The sequence below is a fragment of the Camponotus floridanus genome, unplaced genomic scaffold, assembly GCF_003227725.1.
Source record: "Camponotus floridanus strain SB8 unplaced genomic scaffold, Cflo_v7.5 scaffold33, whole genome shotgun sequence".
Classification (NCBI taxonomy): Eukaryota; Metazoa; Arthropoda; class Insecta; order Hymenoptera; family Formicidae; genus Camponotus; species Camponotus floridanus.
In genome coordinates this window covers 1834202-1854106 of record NW_020229470.1, presented here as the reverse complement: position 1 = coordinate 1854106, position 19905 = coordinate 1834202, and the positions used below count along the sequence as shown (strand labels likewise).

The window sequence follows — 19905 nt, the reverse complement described above, 5'->3', positions numbered from 1 at the left end:
ATAATAGCATGCAAAAGAACAAATTAATTTGAATTTAAAAAATATATAAAAAATCAGTTCATCATTTTCTTAACTTGTGTCATATCTTATTTAAGGCGTAATATGTATATAATCCAGCTTAGTTAGTCATCTGAATTATAATATCTGTAAAATGTAAGTATCAATAATGTACTAAAAAGAGTATATAAAGTCTGTTCCTTCTAACTGCTATTGCTAGATTTAAAAAAAAAAAAAAAAAGTATCCTACGAAAAAAGCTCCAAATTTTGAGATGGATGGAACAGAGAAGGAAAGAAAAATCTAACGTTAAAATATATTAATCCTATTATATTCAAACTATAATTTTTATATTCAAACTATAATTTTCTACTTATATTTTCTGTACTTAAAGATGGGTAAATATATTTAATATTTATATTTAAGGGAAAATTAAATATAGTTTAAATAGTCTATTCAAATATAACATTCTAAATATAGTTTAAATAGTCTATTCAATGGATAAGAACCTTTATAACTATAGGTATACAAGTCCCTTTAATTGTATTTTTCTTCATTTTTTTTTTATTCGTGGAGTGAAATAAGTATACACTTAGCATAGAAAAAAAAGAGGAAAATAGGAAAAAGTGTATAATGATAGTAACAATAATAATAACAATAGTAATAATAATAAAATAATTTTGCTTGCACATGTCCAATTGAATTCAGAACCTGCGATATAGATTTGATCAGCAAAAACTAAAATAATGATAATGTGATTATGAGATATATAAGATCTTTTATATAAGATAATACCCTTTATATGAGATAATACCTTTAATAATACCCTTTCGTTCTAAAAGGACAAAAATTGAAAAAAATGCAAATAAAAAGGACAGACTGATAGATTTTAAAGGAGAAATGTGCAACACATTTTGTTCATAAAGAATGATACAAAGATAATGTGATACAGAATGACTTATTTAATATATAACACGCATACATGGCTTTCGACATACACATACGCATACATACACACACGTACAAATGCACAAATACATTATATTTTCTCACATGATTTATACAAAATAGTTTACATACTGTGCTATTCTACAAACTAATTATTTTTGAATTGCCATTTTTTTCTTTTTCGCATCTTATAGTCTTTAATGTTTATAATTATAATCTTTGTCTCGTCTTCTGATCAACTTTCAATCTTCAAGTCTCGTATATTCTTTTTATACAACTTACAATTATTTTTTTTTATGTGTCAAGTTTTTTGTGGCATATTTTTAAAAGCCTCCTTTCCCCTTTGCACTTTATAATCATAAATTTTTTAAACTTTATTTTTACCGAGTTTCTGTCTCTTTTTTTCTTTACATTTTATAATCTTCAATCTTAAAAAAATCTTATATGTTTCTTACAATTTTCTTACAATTTTCTTTCCAGAACTCCTGGTTTCTTACCTATCTATCATATATTAAGAAGTGAGAAATTATGTATATATTTTTTACGATATATGTCAAAATCAATCAATTTTTAGTAGTAAAAAATAGAATCTTAAACTGATTTCTTCAATTTTTTGTTTCTTTTGACATAAGTTCATTGTTAGTTGCTCTGACATTATTCTTTGAGAGATGTTTGAATGAGAATATAAAGTACTATTGTATCCTATAGATTTTGATGGGATCACTGGATATAAAAATTGAAGATTCTTTTTGTAATTTTTCCTAAAAATTAATCTTAGGAAAACTTTTAAAAGAAATCCAGAGTCTAATAACCTTTGTCTTAAATCCAAAAAATATCTTAGAAAGTCTAAGAAAAATATACTGTTTTTAAATCTTGGAGAATTTCTCAAATTTTCTTTCAGATTTCTCCCGGATAAATAAACCCAGAAATTCAGATTAAAATAACCCTGTTATTTTTCTATCGTTTCTTATGTATTCCATCATATTCGAAAAACTAAAACTTCAATCTTTCGGCACTTAAAGAGGCTAAATAAGATCTAAAGGCTTAAAGACCCAAAGATCTTTTATGTGAGTACATTCATACAAGATCCATAATCCGACAATATTAAATCTAATTGTTATACACAATAGATGCAGTTGCGAGATTGACTTCAGCATTCGTGTCGGACAGATCGGGCAAGGATAGCATCACGGGTATTACTTGAATTTTTCCCGTATCGTCCTGCCGTTGTAAATGCACTACAGCGGTACCGGATTGTAGGATATCATTCGTCATAATTTCGTCTGTCATGATTTCAGAACTAGATTCCATATTGTCAGCCGTAACTTCTTCCGTGTACACATTGGAATCCTCTATGTTCATAATCACCTCTGTGGCCTCCGATGCCTCCCTCGAAGTTTCTTCATACTCCTAAAAAAATAATAATATCTAAATAAAAAAAGAATGTAGTAAAAAATGTAATTGAATTATACACTATTCACTTATTTTTATTTATTTATTATCATTCACATTAATATCATTATATATTATTAACAAAAATATATTTATTATTATTCATATTAAATGTTTTTATTTATTTATTATTATGCACATTAATGTTTTATTATATAATATTATATTTATCATTAATGTCTTCTATTTATCTATTTATCTCTTTTCTATTCACTATTGATTTGTTGTTTATTCTGTATGTTTCTGATGTTTTTAACATCTTTACTCAAAAAGTAATCTAAAAATAAAGTTACAACAAATAATTCCTCACCTGCTCATATACTTGTTCGTATTCTTCCGGATCCTCAAACTTTACAATCTGTTCCCGTTCGAATTTGACAATCTGTTCTTCCTGTTCATATTGCTCTCCTTGTTGCTCTCCGTATTGTTCATCAACAATCTGAATGTTTTGCTGATTTACAGAATCCTTGATTGAGCCCTGCTCGGATCCAGAAGAATCATCAGTACGCACTTTTGGTTTGATATTCCTTCCGGGTACAATGCGTTTAAAGCCCGAACCACCAAGACTCTCATGACGCCGCTCATGCTTATTTTTATCGCCGAGATATTTGAAGCGCTGTCGGCATACACTGCACGAATACGGACGTTCATTGGTGTGCGTGCGTTCATGGCAGACGAGGGCACTCACCTGCTTGCACCGCCAGGGACAATATCTGAAAAATTGAACAAACGACGAATATAAATGGTGAGTCAATAATAAATGAATACTAATATAAATATTATTTACTTATATACTATCGATCGCGTTGTTTTTATAATAATAGATAGCCGAGTTTTTTAAATTAAACTAATTAATAAAATAATCACACACATACATACACATACAGTCTACTTAATTTACTTTAAAAATATTTTTTCTGTTTTTCAAAAATAATAATTATTTAGATATAATAATGCGATAAACTATTCTTATGCAGCAAATTATGTAAAAAATATTTAAATTCTATAAATTTCATAAATTGAATTTTAAAAAATTTTTGAATATAAAAATTCTTATAATATAATAAATTAGGTTAAATGATGAAACTTATAAGAATGTACAAAATTTAATCTACAATATACACTTTACACGCAAGTATATTGTTACATTACATTGCAATATAATCTTTTATATTCAAGAGAATTTGAAAATTGGAATTGATTGAATTTATGTCTTTTTTTAATCTTTGAAGTACTATATGTGCTATATGTGTTTGAAAAAGGTTATTGACATAGACTAAGGGCACATACATATGTTTGACGAATTCTTTAAATTATACTCTAAAAATAAAAATTATAAGTGTTTGCTTGTTATTTTAATACATATATATTTATTAAATAACTAAAAAATAACTAAAAGGATAAAGTATCTAAAAAAGCAATATAATTCTAAAAAATTAATACAATCTGTACAATCTGTAATCTTTTTCTAATGAGATAAAAGTTTATTCAAATAGCTGAATATAACATAAAAAATTTATAGACTTTCCTTTAAATTGCACAAACTTTTTGGTTATACTTCTTATCATATGTAACAATAATAAACTTTCCGTCTCCAATAATTGCGGCGCAGATTATGCATCGTTCCTTATTGAGCGCTTAATACTAGAACAATCTGCATTCAAAATAAATTTCTATTCATTTGTATTGAAATTATAATCTATTTACCTGCACTGCAAGGGTCTTACGTCGCTGTGTCGATTTTGATGATGTTTGATCAGTTGGATCTTTGTTTTCAAATTGAAACCGCAAATCTCACAAGTATATGGTCTTTCCTCAGAATGAGAAATCATGTGAGTTTTTAATCTTAATTGATTCACGAATCGTTTCGGACAGTGGGGACACGCCAAAGTGCCTTCGAGACGATTGTGCGCAATCATCATATGATGACGTAGACGCACTTCGGATGTGAAAGTCTCGTCGCAGTCAGTGCATTTCATTGGATCCTTTTCCATATGAGTGTTTTTTATGTGTGTACGCAGTATCATTTCCGTTTTGAAAGTCTTATTGCAGTGGTAACAGGAAACCCGTTTTTTTTCTGGCGGACCAGACTCATCGCGAGTAACACCTACAAGAAAAATTATCTATAAATATTATATTATTGAGATTACACACACACACACACACACACACACACAACTATTATACATATATTAATTATTAATTGAATAAACAAAGAAGAATAATTAAATACTCTCAATGTCCAGATAATTTAAAATAAAATTATATTTTCCTAATTTTTTTTATTAATATCAATGTCAATATCAAACAAAAGAAAACAGATTATAATAAAATACTTAATATAAGAGCTACAATATTAGAGAGATAAATATTTTGTTAATGTATCTTTTTAACAAATATTTTCTATTAAACAAATAGGGAGACTTTTCTTTTAGATTCGAGATTAAAAAAAAGTTCTTTAGTTAGAAAATATTAAATTAGCATTATTTAAGTGAATTTATATATAATTATTAATATTTGTTCAAGCAGATTTAAAAACAGAAGATAAAAATGCCTTAACTTAATATATTTTCAACATCAAAATACACGTTACCTGGCATTGATTCATTATGAATATGTGACATGTGCCATTCGAGCGATCTCGTCGAAATCATTGATCTATTACAAATGTGACACGTATATTGCCTGCCATCCTTGTGCACTCTATTCCTATGAATCACCAAAGTCGAATGATTCGGGAATTTTTCCCCACAAACTTGGCAAGAACATTCTTTTAAACCTCTACTACCCGTTTTCTCATGCACCTTCATATGCAGTCTCAAACCATCCCTTCGATTAAATCCAACTCCACAAGTATCACAACGATATTGTCTTTGATCTTCGTGAATTCTCACGTGTTGCTTTAAGGTCGAGCTATTTTTAAACATCTTATCACAATGCGGACATTGAATACTATAAGCTTTGTGCGTGTGCATGTGTTTAGATAAACTATAAAATGGCACTAATTTTTTGCAAACAGGACATTCCCTCTTGTTTCCAACCGGTTGATGTTTTCTGATTCTATGATGTCTTAAACTTGCAGGATTTTTAAAATCTGCACCACAATCTTCACAAAGATATGCCCTTAAAGTTGTATGTACCGATTTTAGGTGAAAACTTAATTTTTGCTTGAAAGCAAATTTTTTTGGACATTTTGAACACTGATAAATTTTTTCTAAAATCGTATGTTGTGTTTTCAGGTGCTGGTCCAGAGTACCCTGATGTTTGAATCTTTCTCCGCAAACTTCGCAAAGTTGGCCATAAAGAGCATCAATATGTTTTTGTTCGTGCTGACGTTTTTTTCCTCTGGAATCCAAAAGTAGATCGCAATATTTGCAAATTAACTTTCTTACACAAATGACATTATGATTTCTCTTTGCTTTATTAGTTGGAAATTCTTCCTCGCAATCGTCGCAATAATGAAGAATGCGATAGTCATGAATTTTAAGATGTTCTTCAAGAACATCACGGTTGGAAAAAATTTCCGGACAGTAATCGCATTCCAGATCACGTTCTATTGAAAGCAGATTAACAGATGGTTGAATATCTATAAGGTCTGGTAGAGGTTTAGGAGGTAATTTCAATGTGATAGAAAAACGTTCTTCATAGAGAGAGATTACGTCCTCGTCCTTAAGACGAGTAAGAACAATCTTGCGCTGCTTCAAATATTCCTGGAATTCCTGAAATAAAAGAAAAATTGGGGATAAAAAAATAAATATAATCATTAGAGAGAAAATAAAAATAGGAATAAAGAAATAACAAATTAAAATAAGAAATAAAAAAGAAAAAAGCAAATAATATATCAATATAAATAATAATTTATTTGCAAACTCACACACAATTCTAATAGACCACATTTGTATGTCTCTCTTGCAATAAAATATCAAAGTATAATAAAGAAATAAATTAAAAGTTCTAACAATATTTAATTTTTCCTTTGATGTTAGCTCTGTAGATACAATGATGAATTTGCAAAATATTTATATATTTCTTTTCAATGATATAATTACACGAAAATTTTTACAAATTTTAGAAAAAAATTAATTTTTCTAGAATTATTTTATATTACTCTAAATATATATTAAAAGTATTAATTATTTCATAAAGTTAAAAGATCTGTACTTAAAAAGATACAAGTACAATAATTATCATATGCATTAATTTTGATAAGAGTCAAGCTCTCATGCAAGAAATACACTTTATTAAGTCTCATGTTTAATAATTGTTGTAAGAATTGCTTATCCTCTTGCGCTTTTATAGCACAAGAAATTGAATTCTATCAAGATTATACAAAAGTTACCTGCAAATTCTTCTCCTTTTCTCCCAAGATTCTTATCAACTTCTCCAAATTTCCTTCAATATATGTCTCATCTGGTTCCTGATTCTGCAGACTTTCTTTTTTCTGCTTTGTCTCTTCCCACAACTTCAGTTTTTCTCTTGATAATTTTAAAATATCTTCTTTCATATTATCATTAATCTTCTCCTCACTTTCATTGACTTTTTCACTTTCTTCCACTTCTTCTTTCACTTTCTCTTCATCTTCTTTTCTTGAAACTATTATTTCTTTTTCCATCTTTATAGGACTTGATATGGCCCAAATTTTTTCTTCTTCTACTTCTTTTTGCATTTCATTCAAAGTAAAAACTTTTGCTGATTGATTGCCGAGAACTTTCTCTCGTTTCTTTTTATATTCTTCAATTTGTTCTTCAATTATTTGCTCGCGAGCATCAGGGCGTCGAACTGAAGAATCTAGCGATGTCAGGGGTTCATAGCGTTTGAGAAAACGCTCAACAGGTTTGAGATCGGTAGAGGATGCTGTACGTTTTAAATCCATAGGTTTATCCATTTTCTTGACCTACAGATATCAGAAAAATAGAAGATATAATTATGTCAATAATGTAATTACAGACATACGCGAATAAAATGAGATTTCTTGAATTTTAAAAATGAATTAAGATAAATAAAAAAAAATGAAATAATGAGGAAAAAAGTAATAAAGGGAAAATAAAAGGACACGAAATATAAAAAAAAAAATGTTTAAACAAAGTTATAAAATAAAAGGAAGAAATTAAAAGTAGATAAAATGACGATATAAAAAACTTAAAAGTAGAATAAAATAAAAAAAAAAACGCAATATAGTTCGAAATATAAAAAAGATGATTATTATACAAAAATAAAAAAAATAGTAATAGAATAGGACAAGAAAAAAAAAAACATACTTAACAACATAATAAATATGATATTCTTAAGAATACAAAATAAATAAATATGTTATAAAATACCTTATAAATGATAATTAAACAAATGAATAAGTAACGAAATATGATAAAACAATTTTAAAATAATATTAATAATAATAGTTAATACTAATTAAACAAATAAATTTTACCGAATTTTAGTCAATTTGACAGTGAATCATCAACAAACAAACAAACAAACAGATTATATTTAAAACATTCACACATTATTTTCTCTTCTTATTATAAGATACTATCTTACATATTCGCTCACCTTCACCAATAAAATCTCGTTTGGTTTAGAACCCTTTACAGTCACATACATAATTCCATCCTCATGTGAAGTATTGTTCACACTTAATGGATTATTTAGGTCTAACTTTTGCACCTTGCACTCCTTTGGAATACTTTCCACCTCATTTTGTATCTCATCGTTTTCCCAACTTTTTGTTGAGGTTGTTGACATCAACAATCTTCTTTTCAGGATATTTGGTTGTCTTATTCCCTCTTTTTGATTTTCTCCTTCACCTTCTGAAGTCTGGGAAATCCCAGATTTCATGGAGACTATTTCCTCATCTCCTTCCACTCTCACATAAGATTTTGCCAACATGTCATACTTATAAACAGCAGCTGGAGACCTTGAAAATTCTTCTTCTTCTTCATCTTCCTGGAAAGCCGGATCTTCGGGATCAAATTCCTCGATCGATTCTTCGTCTTCCCCCTCTGCTACTTCCTCAAAGATTCCACCGGTCATTTGCGCCCCTTCTTCTTCCTCTTTCATCTTTGGCTCATTATGCAATGAAAAAATTGCACACATTTTGGGAGCAAAATTGTCTTCTTGATTTCTTGTAATTGTTTGACTTTCTTGCTCTTTTGTTAATGATAAAGATGGATTTTCTTGGATTATGGAAAGTGATTGGCGCTCTTGGTTTGTTTCTAAGAAAAAAATTTTTTTTCCCCATCTTTCTTTTCTTTTCTTTTTTAATATTATAATTAAAATATTATATATTTTAGAAGTCAAATTTTCAAGTACAATAAAATTAAACTAATAGATTATATATTGTTACATATAGTCTATACATGCAAAAGTTATCTCCCCTCTCCCCTATCACTCATATCAATAATAAAGAAAATTTTATATATAATATATAAATATTTACTACAAGTTAAAAAAAATATAATAAAAAGAAGAGAGAAAAGGAATGAAAAATACAAAGATATTACCTCGACAGGATGATTGCTTTGTTTGTTTCGTTATCAAAGACTCATTAATCGGTTCCGTTTTTTTTGCGACGTTATCGGTTGTCAAGTTGGTGTGAATGGATTTAAGTTTTACCTCGGCCTTTTTGATCTGCATGAAGAATTTATAACTCATTTTAAGATCACAGATGCAATCCATGCACATCTGAGTAGAAAGGCTATCGTAAGGATTCACTTCTAAATGCTTGATTTGCTGGCTCAATCGCAATTTGATGCCCTTCTCACTGAAGATATCCACCTATAACATGCATTAGTAGAGCAGTTATGGTAATAACAAATAGTAACAATAGTACATCATAGTAACAATCAATAATAAAAATATTCATCTCAAGTCAGTCAGATTATTATAAGAACTATGCTACAGTACTTATTTATAATAAAAAGAATAAATTACGAACTTCCTAGTAATTATTATTATATTACCCTTGCATCATTTTTTATCTTTATAATGAAAAAAATAGATTAATGTGGAAAAAATTCTATAACTATTCACTCTTCTAACTATTCAATTGAAAAATATCCATAAATAAACTTTATAATTTATATTATTGCAAAAAGTATTTTATTTAATTTTTTTAATTTTTCTTTTTTTTAGAAAAATAAACATTCACAAGTTTCTCCAATTTCTTTCCTATTTATAAAAGAAGAATTAGAATTTAAAAAAGATAAAAAAATTATTTCTTTGGAAATTATCGACACTTAATACGCAAAGATCTAATATAATTTTATTCTTCATTAAAAACGATTCATTTAATGTTCATAAGTACTCATAAATACTCATTTTTGTTTTCTGTAAATTTATAGGCTTAAGTAAAGATAAAATGGTAAAATGATTAACATGATGCTTTAAGCACTTTGAAAAATTTATAACAATAACTTGTATATTATTTTTTTTGTTATGTGATAACTATTAAGAGTAATCCTTCTTCAAATAATAGATAATCATGATTATTGAAAGAATAGAATAGATTCAATATTCTGAGCTTCTGGTTTTCTAAAGTACTTCTCTCCTTTACTAATGGCTTATGATTATTATTTATAATTTTCTTTCATTTTATAACACATTTAGTCAACTTTCATAACATATTTAAGGATTATTATACATGAAGTTATTTGTAAGTTACAGGCATATTGTAAATATTTTGATAATGAAGTAATGTAAGTAATTAAGTAAATAGTATGTAAATAGTATATATAAAGTATATATAATAAATAGTATATATTCTGCTGAATAACATATGATAATATATACATATATTATTAGATATTTAATTGATCAAACATGTTGTTTATATTATAGGTTTTATAATTTCATATAATTATAATTTCATATAATTTTATGTATACCAGATTTAAACATGCAGTGCAATATAGCACGAAATATGTTATTAATCTTTTCATTCATTATGTATCTACTTATTTATCTTAGTTACTATAATTTATATATTCCTCTTTATGTATTTTGCATTATTATTTATTTAGAGACGAATATATTTTTTACATTAAATTATATTTTATATTTTCATATATATAAAACTACAATCATGTAACAAAACTGCTATTTAATGTTTGTTAAGAAAAACATACCAAGGGTAATTTTAGACCAGCACAAGTACGGCAATATTTTTTTAATTCTTGCTGAGTCCTCTCAGAAATGGATAACTTGCTCTGCTGTGATTTATTGCTGTTGTTACTTAAGGACGAGATCCTCGTCAACTCATTCAAACTCTTGGCATCTTGTAGTCGAACGCGTGGTGCAATTTTCTTCAGCTCATTGATATCCTTAATTTGGCCCATAATAGGTGCCATTTTGGATTCCCTGCTGATAATGCTACTATCGGAATTGTTGACATTCTGAGGTGGTTCCGATTCGCTATAATTATGATCACGCTTATTGATTTCCGAGTTTGGCATTTTCTTCAGAATCATCTAAATGTGCTTTCCAGCATGTGGTAAATTTTAATCTGATATCTTCTATTTTTTGCTGTAAAATATATAACATCTTTATTATTCTTTCTCTTTGACACTTGTAACACTTGCAATAATAATTAAGATTTAAGAAAAAATGTAAAATATATCAAAATACACACACACACACACACACATACATATATGTATGTAAGATAAAGATATTAGATATAAAATCTTAATTTATTGGTATCGTACAATTAAATCATCTATTTTTTCAACTATTTCTTTGTTTTCTATTTGTATTCTAATAGCAAAATAAAAATATTGTTGTGAAACATCTAATCAAATCATACATGTTCAGAATATTCACTTTACACATTTATGTAGCAAATATATAATATCAGAACTGACAGTTTTTCTTTATAATTTCATTACATATTTTATTTTATATCTATATATCATTACACAAAATCGTCACGGCAGAATAAAATACCTCAATTACTAAAAAATTCCGTGTCGATTGCAGTTCTGCCGCTATGCATTCTGATAGTTTCTATTACAGTCACCTTTTCATTTATGATATATTTCAATCTTGAGAACTATAGAAAGCACTTCATCTTCAACATCAATATTAATAAAGTATCGTGTAATAAATATGTGCAAAAAATCAAAGACTCTAAATAGGATTTACATTCTATTGAGTTTTAATTACAAATTCTGAATGTATACTGAGACGTGTTTTTGAACCAATCACAGCACAGATTCTCTCCACTCTTAGAAATATCCATTAAAATAATTTATTTTTTTGTTTCAAAAAGAATAGAGTATTATCGAAAGAATAAGCCTAATAACGTCGAATATTATGGTTAAATATCAATTCCTCATACGATAAAAAGTTCAATTTAGTGTTCCGTAGAATGATAGATTATCGAGTAGAAAATCAAGAATTGAGGTTAGGTTTGCAAGAAATTAATTTTCAAAGCAAAACGAATATCAACCTCGGAACACCCCGAGCTCCGATGACGCGTTCGTGAGATCCGTACCGCTTCAACACGATAAAAACGATAACAAAGTCTTCGACGAAAGGAAACTCGACGAAACTGGATTCACGATATATTCGATACTTTGTCGCCACGAGTGCCAGATGGCGCGTACAAATGGCAGCCTTACCTTTTGGAATAATATAAGCGCCAAGGACTATAAACATATAAAATATATAGACGAAGCCTATTCTGCGATGATAAGGGAGGGAAACTAACAGCTTTGATGTGTATCGAGCGGCGCGACTCTCGGACTACTCACCAATCACAGGTATATCGCCGAACCGAATCTACTCGAAAAAAACCGAATAAAATCCGCAGGTATTCCGCACGAGATTGCATTTCAATGCATTCCATGCACTTTTACATCAGCTCTGAACTCCTTCCCCCTCCCTTCCTTTTTCTTCTTGGCGACTTGGCGATGTCAACAGCTAATGCTCCATCTATTGCACGCAACTATAAGGACGCATTCGCATCTCGGCAGAAAAGCAAAAGCCAATCGGAACTCGCGCTGGTAGTCACAATTTCTACTTTTTGCTCTTCTAATGTACCACTTACACACTGCTTATTATCAGCGTGAGTTATGATTGGCTTTCCGCTTTTCTGCCAAGATGTGAATGCGCCCTTATGAATAATCTAATGTAATAACCTAACTTGTGCGATGAACTGTTCAAAACGATGTTTAACGATTTAATTTCATTAATCATATATCAGACAAAATATAATTTTTAAACAATTTGTAATATGTCGAACGGATTCGTACATTCTGTTGCAGTCCCGCGTATTTATAAATTCACGGCCGATATTGTACGCCGCGTGCGAGAAGATGGTGCCAGTCCAAAGACATTAATTTACGAGAAGAATCACCCAGTAAGTATAAGATGATTTTATATAAAACGTAGAAATAAAAAAAAAACTTCATTTTACTATAATATATTTATTATGCTATGTAATAATACTTGTAATAATATATTGATTATTATATATTATACCGATATTTATTATACCGATCTCTATATTTAAAATTACTTTTATATTTAAATTATATATTACCATAATGTTATTACATTAATTTTTATTAATTTTATATATTGTATAAAAGTTTTTAACAAGCTTTGTTTTAATACTTTTATGTGTGTGTGTATGTGTGAGAGAGAAAAGAATTTATAAAAAAAATAAACATACTAAACATTTCAAGGACTTTAAGTGTTTAAAATTTTCTTTATTGCAAAAAAAATTTGGAACACTTAAAGTCCTTGAAATTTTTTTTACTTTATGTAAGGAAGAATAAATACTAATTCAGAATAAAAGAATCATATATGCAGATGAATAAGTACATTGACAAAAATATGCTTCTTGTACATTTCAGTGTAATCTAATTACGTTTGTATATTGCAAACATTTTTTATTAACAAATTGTCATCCTTTATGTCGCACAGATAGATATTGTGCTTTATGTCTCTATAGATAGATACATATATACATATGTATGTATATATGAAGAACAGCTTAATATAAATGTTTAAATATCTCATCAATAAAATATTTAACACTTTAATTGAATTCTTTTCTTTTTTTCTTTTCTTTTTTTGGAAACAAAAATACATTTAAAGAAAACAAAGACTATAACAATATAATGTATTTCAACATTTATTTTTTCAAGATTTAAAGAGATTAACTTTTTTTATTTAAAATTATATATTTTAAATAAAATAAACTCTCCACATATTTTTATAGTGAGGTAAACTCAACTGATAAATATTTTTAATTGTTTATTACAGTTATTTCAATAACTTTATTTATTTTAATTTATTTTGTTATATATAAATAAAATATGCTTTTTTTTTTTAATTTTACTTTAATAATTACTATTGAGCGAAATTTGGTAGTCTATAAATTATTAAAGATTATTCAAATTTTTAAAAAACGCATAAATATGTTATGTATTATTTTTGTTTTTTTTATATTCTCATTTTTTACAAAAAGAATATAAAAATATTTTATTCCATATTAAAAATATATATTTTCATGTGATATCTCTTTTTTTGCTACTGATATAAAGGTACCTTGTATAATATTTAATTAACAAAAGAAGAATATAGATTTCATATGTGTCTTTCTCTGCTCTACCTTTGCAATATAGAACATATCTGGTATATATGGTCTCTCGATGAATACCTTGCGAATGCTGCCTCATTTAGACCAACTTTTCCACAAGACCCATATTCTCACAGAGCAACCACGTTTGGATCCCTGGTTAGCTAAAGTCCTCGTAACGGAGCTTCTATGGGGCAAAAAATGCTTAAAGAGCCACTCCAAACCAGTTTTAGCTGTGTTAGCTTATGAGAAGAAGTTGCAAGAAGAGTTGAAAAACCTCAACTACATAGAGACTTCCATCTCTTATAAACAAAAAGGTAATTATATCATTTCACTGTCAATAATCACGACATACTTGAATTTTTTCAGAGATTTGATTTTCAAAGAATCATCATTGCGCAGTAGAGATCTTTTTCTTCATGGTCCTGATTATTCGCAACTGCAGAATATTGTCCAGTAGACCAAACAAAGGAGCTGGAGTCAAAAACTTGTGCCATCACCAAAGATCCTTTCATCAGGATTTGATTTGTAATAAAAAGAATAACTGTATCATGAGTCTGATGGAAGTTGTAGGAACATTGTTCCTGTATAGTATTGCCATGTTTACTTTACCATTTGTTGCCTTTTTTGGAATACAACATTTTATGACATTAGAATTTCAAACCGATACTTTTACGACTAATTGTGTTTCTGTGCTGGCTGCTGTGATCACAGTAAATTTGATTATTTCTTGTTATGCTTATCAGGCTTTGCACGAATCAATTGAAGAGAAAGAACAGAGTGAAGATAAAGTGGAGTTTAAAGATAGTTTAAATAAGAAAGCAGATTAAAATAACTTTCTTTTTGACAAAAATTTTAGAGATTATTCTAAATTTTTCATATTATGTTAAAAAAGGCAAACTTTCTATTAGTTAAGCAAAAATATTTGTGCATAATATTGCACAATTGATGTGTATGTTCGTGCGTGCGTGCGTGCGTGCGTGTGTAAAATTAATCATAGAAATATGGGAAAAACTTTATATATAAAAACCTTAATAATTAAAGGAAATGAAGTATTTTATAAACAACAAATATAACACATTAAATATATTAAAAATAATATAACACATTATATATATTAAAAGTGTAAATTATGATTCTTCTTTGTTAACATTAGAAAGGTATATGTAATATGTGTACTAATACTGTAAAGATTTATTGGTTTATATAAAAACAGTTGAAATTATTTTGGTTATGGTTGATTTATATAAAAAAATAAATATTAATTCTTGTTTCAAGCTTGTTCTTTTTAGTGCTACATTAAAAATTTGTTATTCTCAAAATAATAATAATATATAATATAGAGTAAATAATAATATATAATATATAATATAGAGTAAATTATCACAACAGAAACATAGAACGCCTAATTATTTCCCATTTAAAGATGTAAAAAATTGTATAGACTAGACTAAATATATATATATTTATACTTTAATATTTCTCTTAAATTTGATAAAAAAAATTTATAGAATATAATTTAGACTATTTTAAATACTTATAATTATTGACACTTTTGTGTGTGTGTGTGTGTGTGTGTGTATTATATATATATATACATACATACATACATATATAAGTGTCAATAATTAATAAGGTAATAAATAATAATGTAACTAAAAATTAATTTATTATATTTTTCCTAATCTTTTCTTACTCTTACAAAATATTTCTTAATTTTAAATAAAAAGTTAATTGTAAAGTGATCAGATTTAAAGCACAGTAAAAGTTTCTTGTTCATTTTCTGCACTTAATTTTAATTCTTCTCAATAAATAAATGTTGATCATATTTATTTCATTTTAACTGCGATGCAGTAGTAAATTATTGGATAAAATATTGGATTTTATGAAAGAGGTGGATCATTCACAGTCTGTAGAACATATAATATCAATGTATATAATGTACAAATTGTAATAATGTGTAGATGTATGCATTGTTTACAATCTCTTCTAGTACAGTTATGTTTCAGAAACTTTCTCTTCTTGTTTGATAAATTTTAATATTTTTTCTTAATTTGAAAAGGAAATTTTCTTCTAAAACTTTCTGTTTTAAAAAATAATGCACTTAAAATTTTTTGCTTATTTGTTCTTGTCGATAATTTACTATACAATATTTCTCAGATTGTATTCTAAGATAATGTAGAAGAATAAAATTTTATTACTATATATGTATTTATTGCCATTACATTAACGAGGAATTCAACATATATCTATATATTCTATATCCCCAAAAAATTATAATGTGATTATCAATTATTAAAATGATGATACAATTATTAAAATGATATATATAATTATCTTTTTTTTTTGCAGTAAACTTTGGAATCATCTTTATTGTTTATAGCCATAATATATACATATAAAAAATGAATTATTTATTATAATAAGATATATTATAATGCAGAAAGAAATCTAATAAAAATAGGAAATTAAGAAATGTCTTTTTTCCACAGTGCGAAAACCTCGATACGTTCGTATCAACACTCTTTTAATATCAGTTGAGAAAGCCATCTCTTTATTCCAAAAGGAAGGATGGAAATTACTACCCAAGAGCACAACATACTCCTCATATCTGCGGTCCTTATTACAATTATCGAAACCTTATTTTATACAAGATTTGCATATACCGGAAGTGTTTGCTTTTCCGTCCTCAACATATTTTCACAAACATGCCAGTTATAAAAATGGCGAAATCATCCTTCAAGATAAAGTATAAATGATAAGATACTTTTATATAAAAACATATTTTTTAAAATTCTTATTTTAATTTAATAACATTAAATATATTAATAATTAATTTAATTATTTTTAAATGTATTTATCGAGAAATTTTTATTTTTATATATATTTAATATTAATTTAGCATGTGTGTGTATATATATATATATATATATATATATATATATATGTATGTATAAATTTTTTTAAATTATTATTAATACTTTTATTTATTATCTTTATTATATAGTTTTTATCTCTTTTAGGCTAGTTGTTTGCCGGCACATTTGTTGAATCCAGTTAGTGGTTCCATAGTGCTAGATATGTGCGCGGCACCTGGTATGAAAACTACTCATATAGCAGCAAAGTTACAAAATTATGGGTATGTAATTTGTATATATGTGTGTGCTGCGTGTTTATGTATATATACGTGTGCGTGCGTGCGTGTGTTTTTCCAGCAAACACAGAATATTGCGGCAATATTACAACATTGCAGCAATGTTGCGGCAATGTAGCTGCAATATTTTGGTTTGCTGGATTCATATAGAATCTGTTATATCAAATTGTAGATCAAGAATAAAACTACTCTAAATCTCTTTATTTTTAAATACCATATAACATATAACAAATTCTAATTTTTTATTTAATTTTAAGTGGACTTATTCACATAATTTTAATTTGAGACTTAATTACTGATATTTAACATTAAAAATTAAAACATTAAAAATATAAAATAATAAAAATTTTTGAAAAGGAAATATTATGATAAAGAAATATTGAAAATTGTGAATATATAATAAAAAAGTATTTAAATATAATAAAGAGATATTGAGAATTTTTAATATATATATATATATATATATATATATATATATATTATATATATATAATATATATAATTTTATATATATAAAATTTTTAATTTAATATATATAATTTTTAATATAAGAAATTTGGAAATGACTCATAAAATATTTTATTAAATAATTAGTTTTATATCTTTTATCATGTTTTATTAATATTATATCTACAAACACATTCTTTTTTTTTAATAAAATTGTTTAAATTTTTGAATAGATAAGTCCATAAAAATACCCATAAATTTTTTTTTTTCAGACAGATTTATGCTGTGGAAATCGATGCTAAAAGATTTGAAACTTTATTCAAACAGATAAAGACAAGTCATTCCTTCTGTGTGAAACCTCTTAATCAAGATGCTCTAACTCTTGATCCTAAGCAGTATTCACATGTGGAATATATTCTGGTCGATCCAAGTTGTTCTGGATCAGGTAAAACTCGACATTCTATCTTTTAAATTAACAATAAAGGAATTCATTAAAGAATTCATTAAAGAATTTGAAAACAGACATACAGATTTTTTTTAATTAATAAAATTAATTTTGATTAGTAAAAAAGAGATTCCTATTACAGATATTATAATCATTCCTTTGAATATATTTTATTTTAACACTGTAAAATATAAAATATTATAAATAAATAAAAATTTTCATAATATATACATAAAGTAATTTTTATCACAGGTATTGTGGATAGACCAGAACAAAGTAATACGAACAATAAGCTTTTGTCAAAGCGCCTGCAAAATCTACACTCATTCCAAGTTTACCTTCTTAGATATGCGCTATTTAATTTTCCGAATGCAAAAAGAATAATCTATAGCACCTGTTCTCTTTATCCTGAGGAGAATGAAGAAGTAATAGATGAAGTTCTCGCTGATATTGGCAATGCTTATTGCTTGGTGCCAGCTAAAGAGTTATTGGGAAATAATTGGACAAATTTCAGTTCCAAAAGATACAATTGTGCAGATAAATGTTTGTATTCGAAGCCCAATATTGATTTTTGCAATGGCTTTTTCGTGGCGATATTTGATAGAAATTTCGATGTGGCACTGCCAGAATGCAAACGTAAAGGAGGTAATATAAATTCTACTATAGCAAATTTGGATATAAAAAAAAATGATATGGTGGAGAAAATTGAATGTAAGCAAAAACAAGACAAAAGAGAGAAGGAGGAGGAGCAAAAAATCTCAATGAATGATGAACAAATAAAGATATCAAAGAATATTGAATTTGCACAAGAAAACAAAGTAGAAAATGGAGTAAAAGCAAAAAGAAATAAAAAAGATGTAAAAAAAATCGATAATTGCTTTTTATCAAATTTGAATCAGGAAGTAATAACATTGAACAGGCCTGAAGATATTCAGATGAAGATATCAGAAGATATGAAGCGAAAAAGGTTAAAGGAAAAGAAAAGATCAAAACCTGAAAATCTACCTTTTATAGAAAAAAATAAAGAAATGATAAAAGTTAGTGACTTTAAAAAGAGAAATCTAAATGAAAAAAACAAAATTGAGCCACCAAAGAAGAAAAAGAAAAAGAGAAATGAGGAAATCCTAAAAATTGCAAAAGAAGAAAAAGAAGGGTAAGGAAATCTAAAAGTTGATAAAAATCTATGCTCGAAGAACAAAGAAGAAGATAGAGCAAAATAAGCAAAAATATCAAGAAGCAAATAAGAAAATAATAAAAATTAATGATGTTAAAGAGAAAAATCAAAATGTAACAAATTATGATTAACAATGATTAAACAATTTGTTAATATTAAAATAGCAAATATAGGAAGAAAACAAACATTAAAAAATTAAGTTTAAGAAAATAAATAAAAAGCTGTCAAATAAAAAATAAATGTTTGGAAAAAGACATTTCAACATATTTTTTATTATGTTACTATGTTATTCGATATATTTTTTTATTACTTTACTATTATGTTTTTTTTTACACTTGGGAATATTTCTTGAAAAAAAAAGTACCAACAAACTAGTAGATCTCACCTGAAACTATTGTTTATATAGAAAAATTTACATAATTTCATATTTTTAGATAACCTATTCATTTATGGAACTTTATTTTTTAAATTATATTCTTTGTGTTTCTCTTCAATTTTCCTCCATTTTTTCTCCAACACTCGATATATAATAAGTATATGCTGACAATAGTTGTTTGCATTTTTTATTTTTAAGAGAGAGAAGATAATAGTATTATATTCCGTACAATCCTTCCTGTGTAAGGATATAATGTATACGCATATTGAACTGTAATTAGAATAAAAATACTTAAATACTTAATAAATAAACTTATTTTGTACAATAATT

The 19905-nt window shown here is 26.8% G+C and overlaps 2 protein-coding genes across 6 annotated transcripts; one reads left to right on the top strand and one right to left on the bottom strand.

The window, feature by feature from the left end:
• Positions 1–1524: 1524 nt before the first annotated feature.
• On the bottom strand, positions 1525–12316 carry LOC105248335. Of its 3 annotated transcripts, XM_011253082.3 has the most exons (10): positions 11841–11922; positions 11336–11441; positions 10519–10915; positions 8896–9169; positions 7946–8607; positions 6735–7289; positions 4989–6114; positions 4103–4502; positions 2706–3108; positions 1525–2353 (listed from the first exon to the last, which is right to left on the bottom strand). In XM_011253082.3, the coding sequence occupies exons 3-10, from the start codon at positions 10858–10860 to the stop codon at positions 2054–2056; spliced, it is 4062 nt and encodes a 1353-aa protein (XP_011251384.1). In that variant the 5' UTR covers positions 10861–10915; positions 11336–11441; positions 11841–11922; the 3' UTR covers positions 1525–2053. The 3 variants fall into 3 exon arrangements, with proteins under 3 accessions (XP_011251384.1, XP_011251386.1, XP_011251385.1); XM_011253084.3 differs by lacking the exons at positions 11336–11441; positions 11841–11922 and adding an exon at positions 12145–12316; XM_011253083.3 differs by lacking the exon at positions 11336–11441 and having other exon boundaries at positions 11841–11988.
• Positions 11994–19267, top strand: LOC105248338 (probable 28S rRNA (cytosine-C(5))-methyltransferase). Of its 3 annotated transcripts, none has more exons than XM_025410592.1 (7): positions 11994–12153; positions 12658–12752; positions 14026–14296; positions 16472–16728; positions 17003–17118; positions 17853–18025; positions 18278–19267. In XM_025410592.1, the coding sequence occupies exons 3-7, from the start codon at positions 14053–14055 to the stop codon at positions 19180–19182; spliced, it is 1695 nt and encodes a 564-aa protein (XP_025266377.1). In that variant the 5' UTR covers positions 11994–12153; positions 12658–12752; positions 14026–14052; the 3' UTR covers positions 19183–19267. The 3 variants fall into 3 exon arrangements, with proteins under 3 accessions (XP_025266377.1, XP_025266378.1, XP_011251388.2); XM_025410593.1 differs by lacking the exon at positions 11994–12153 and adding an exon at positions 12451–12523; XM_011253086.3 differs by lacking the exon at positions 11994–12153 and having other exon boundaries at positions 12458–12752.
• Positions 19268–19905: the final 638 nt, after the last annotated feature.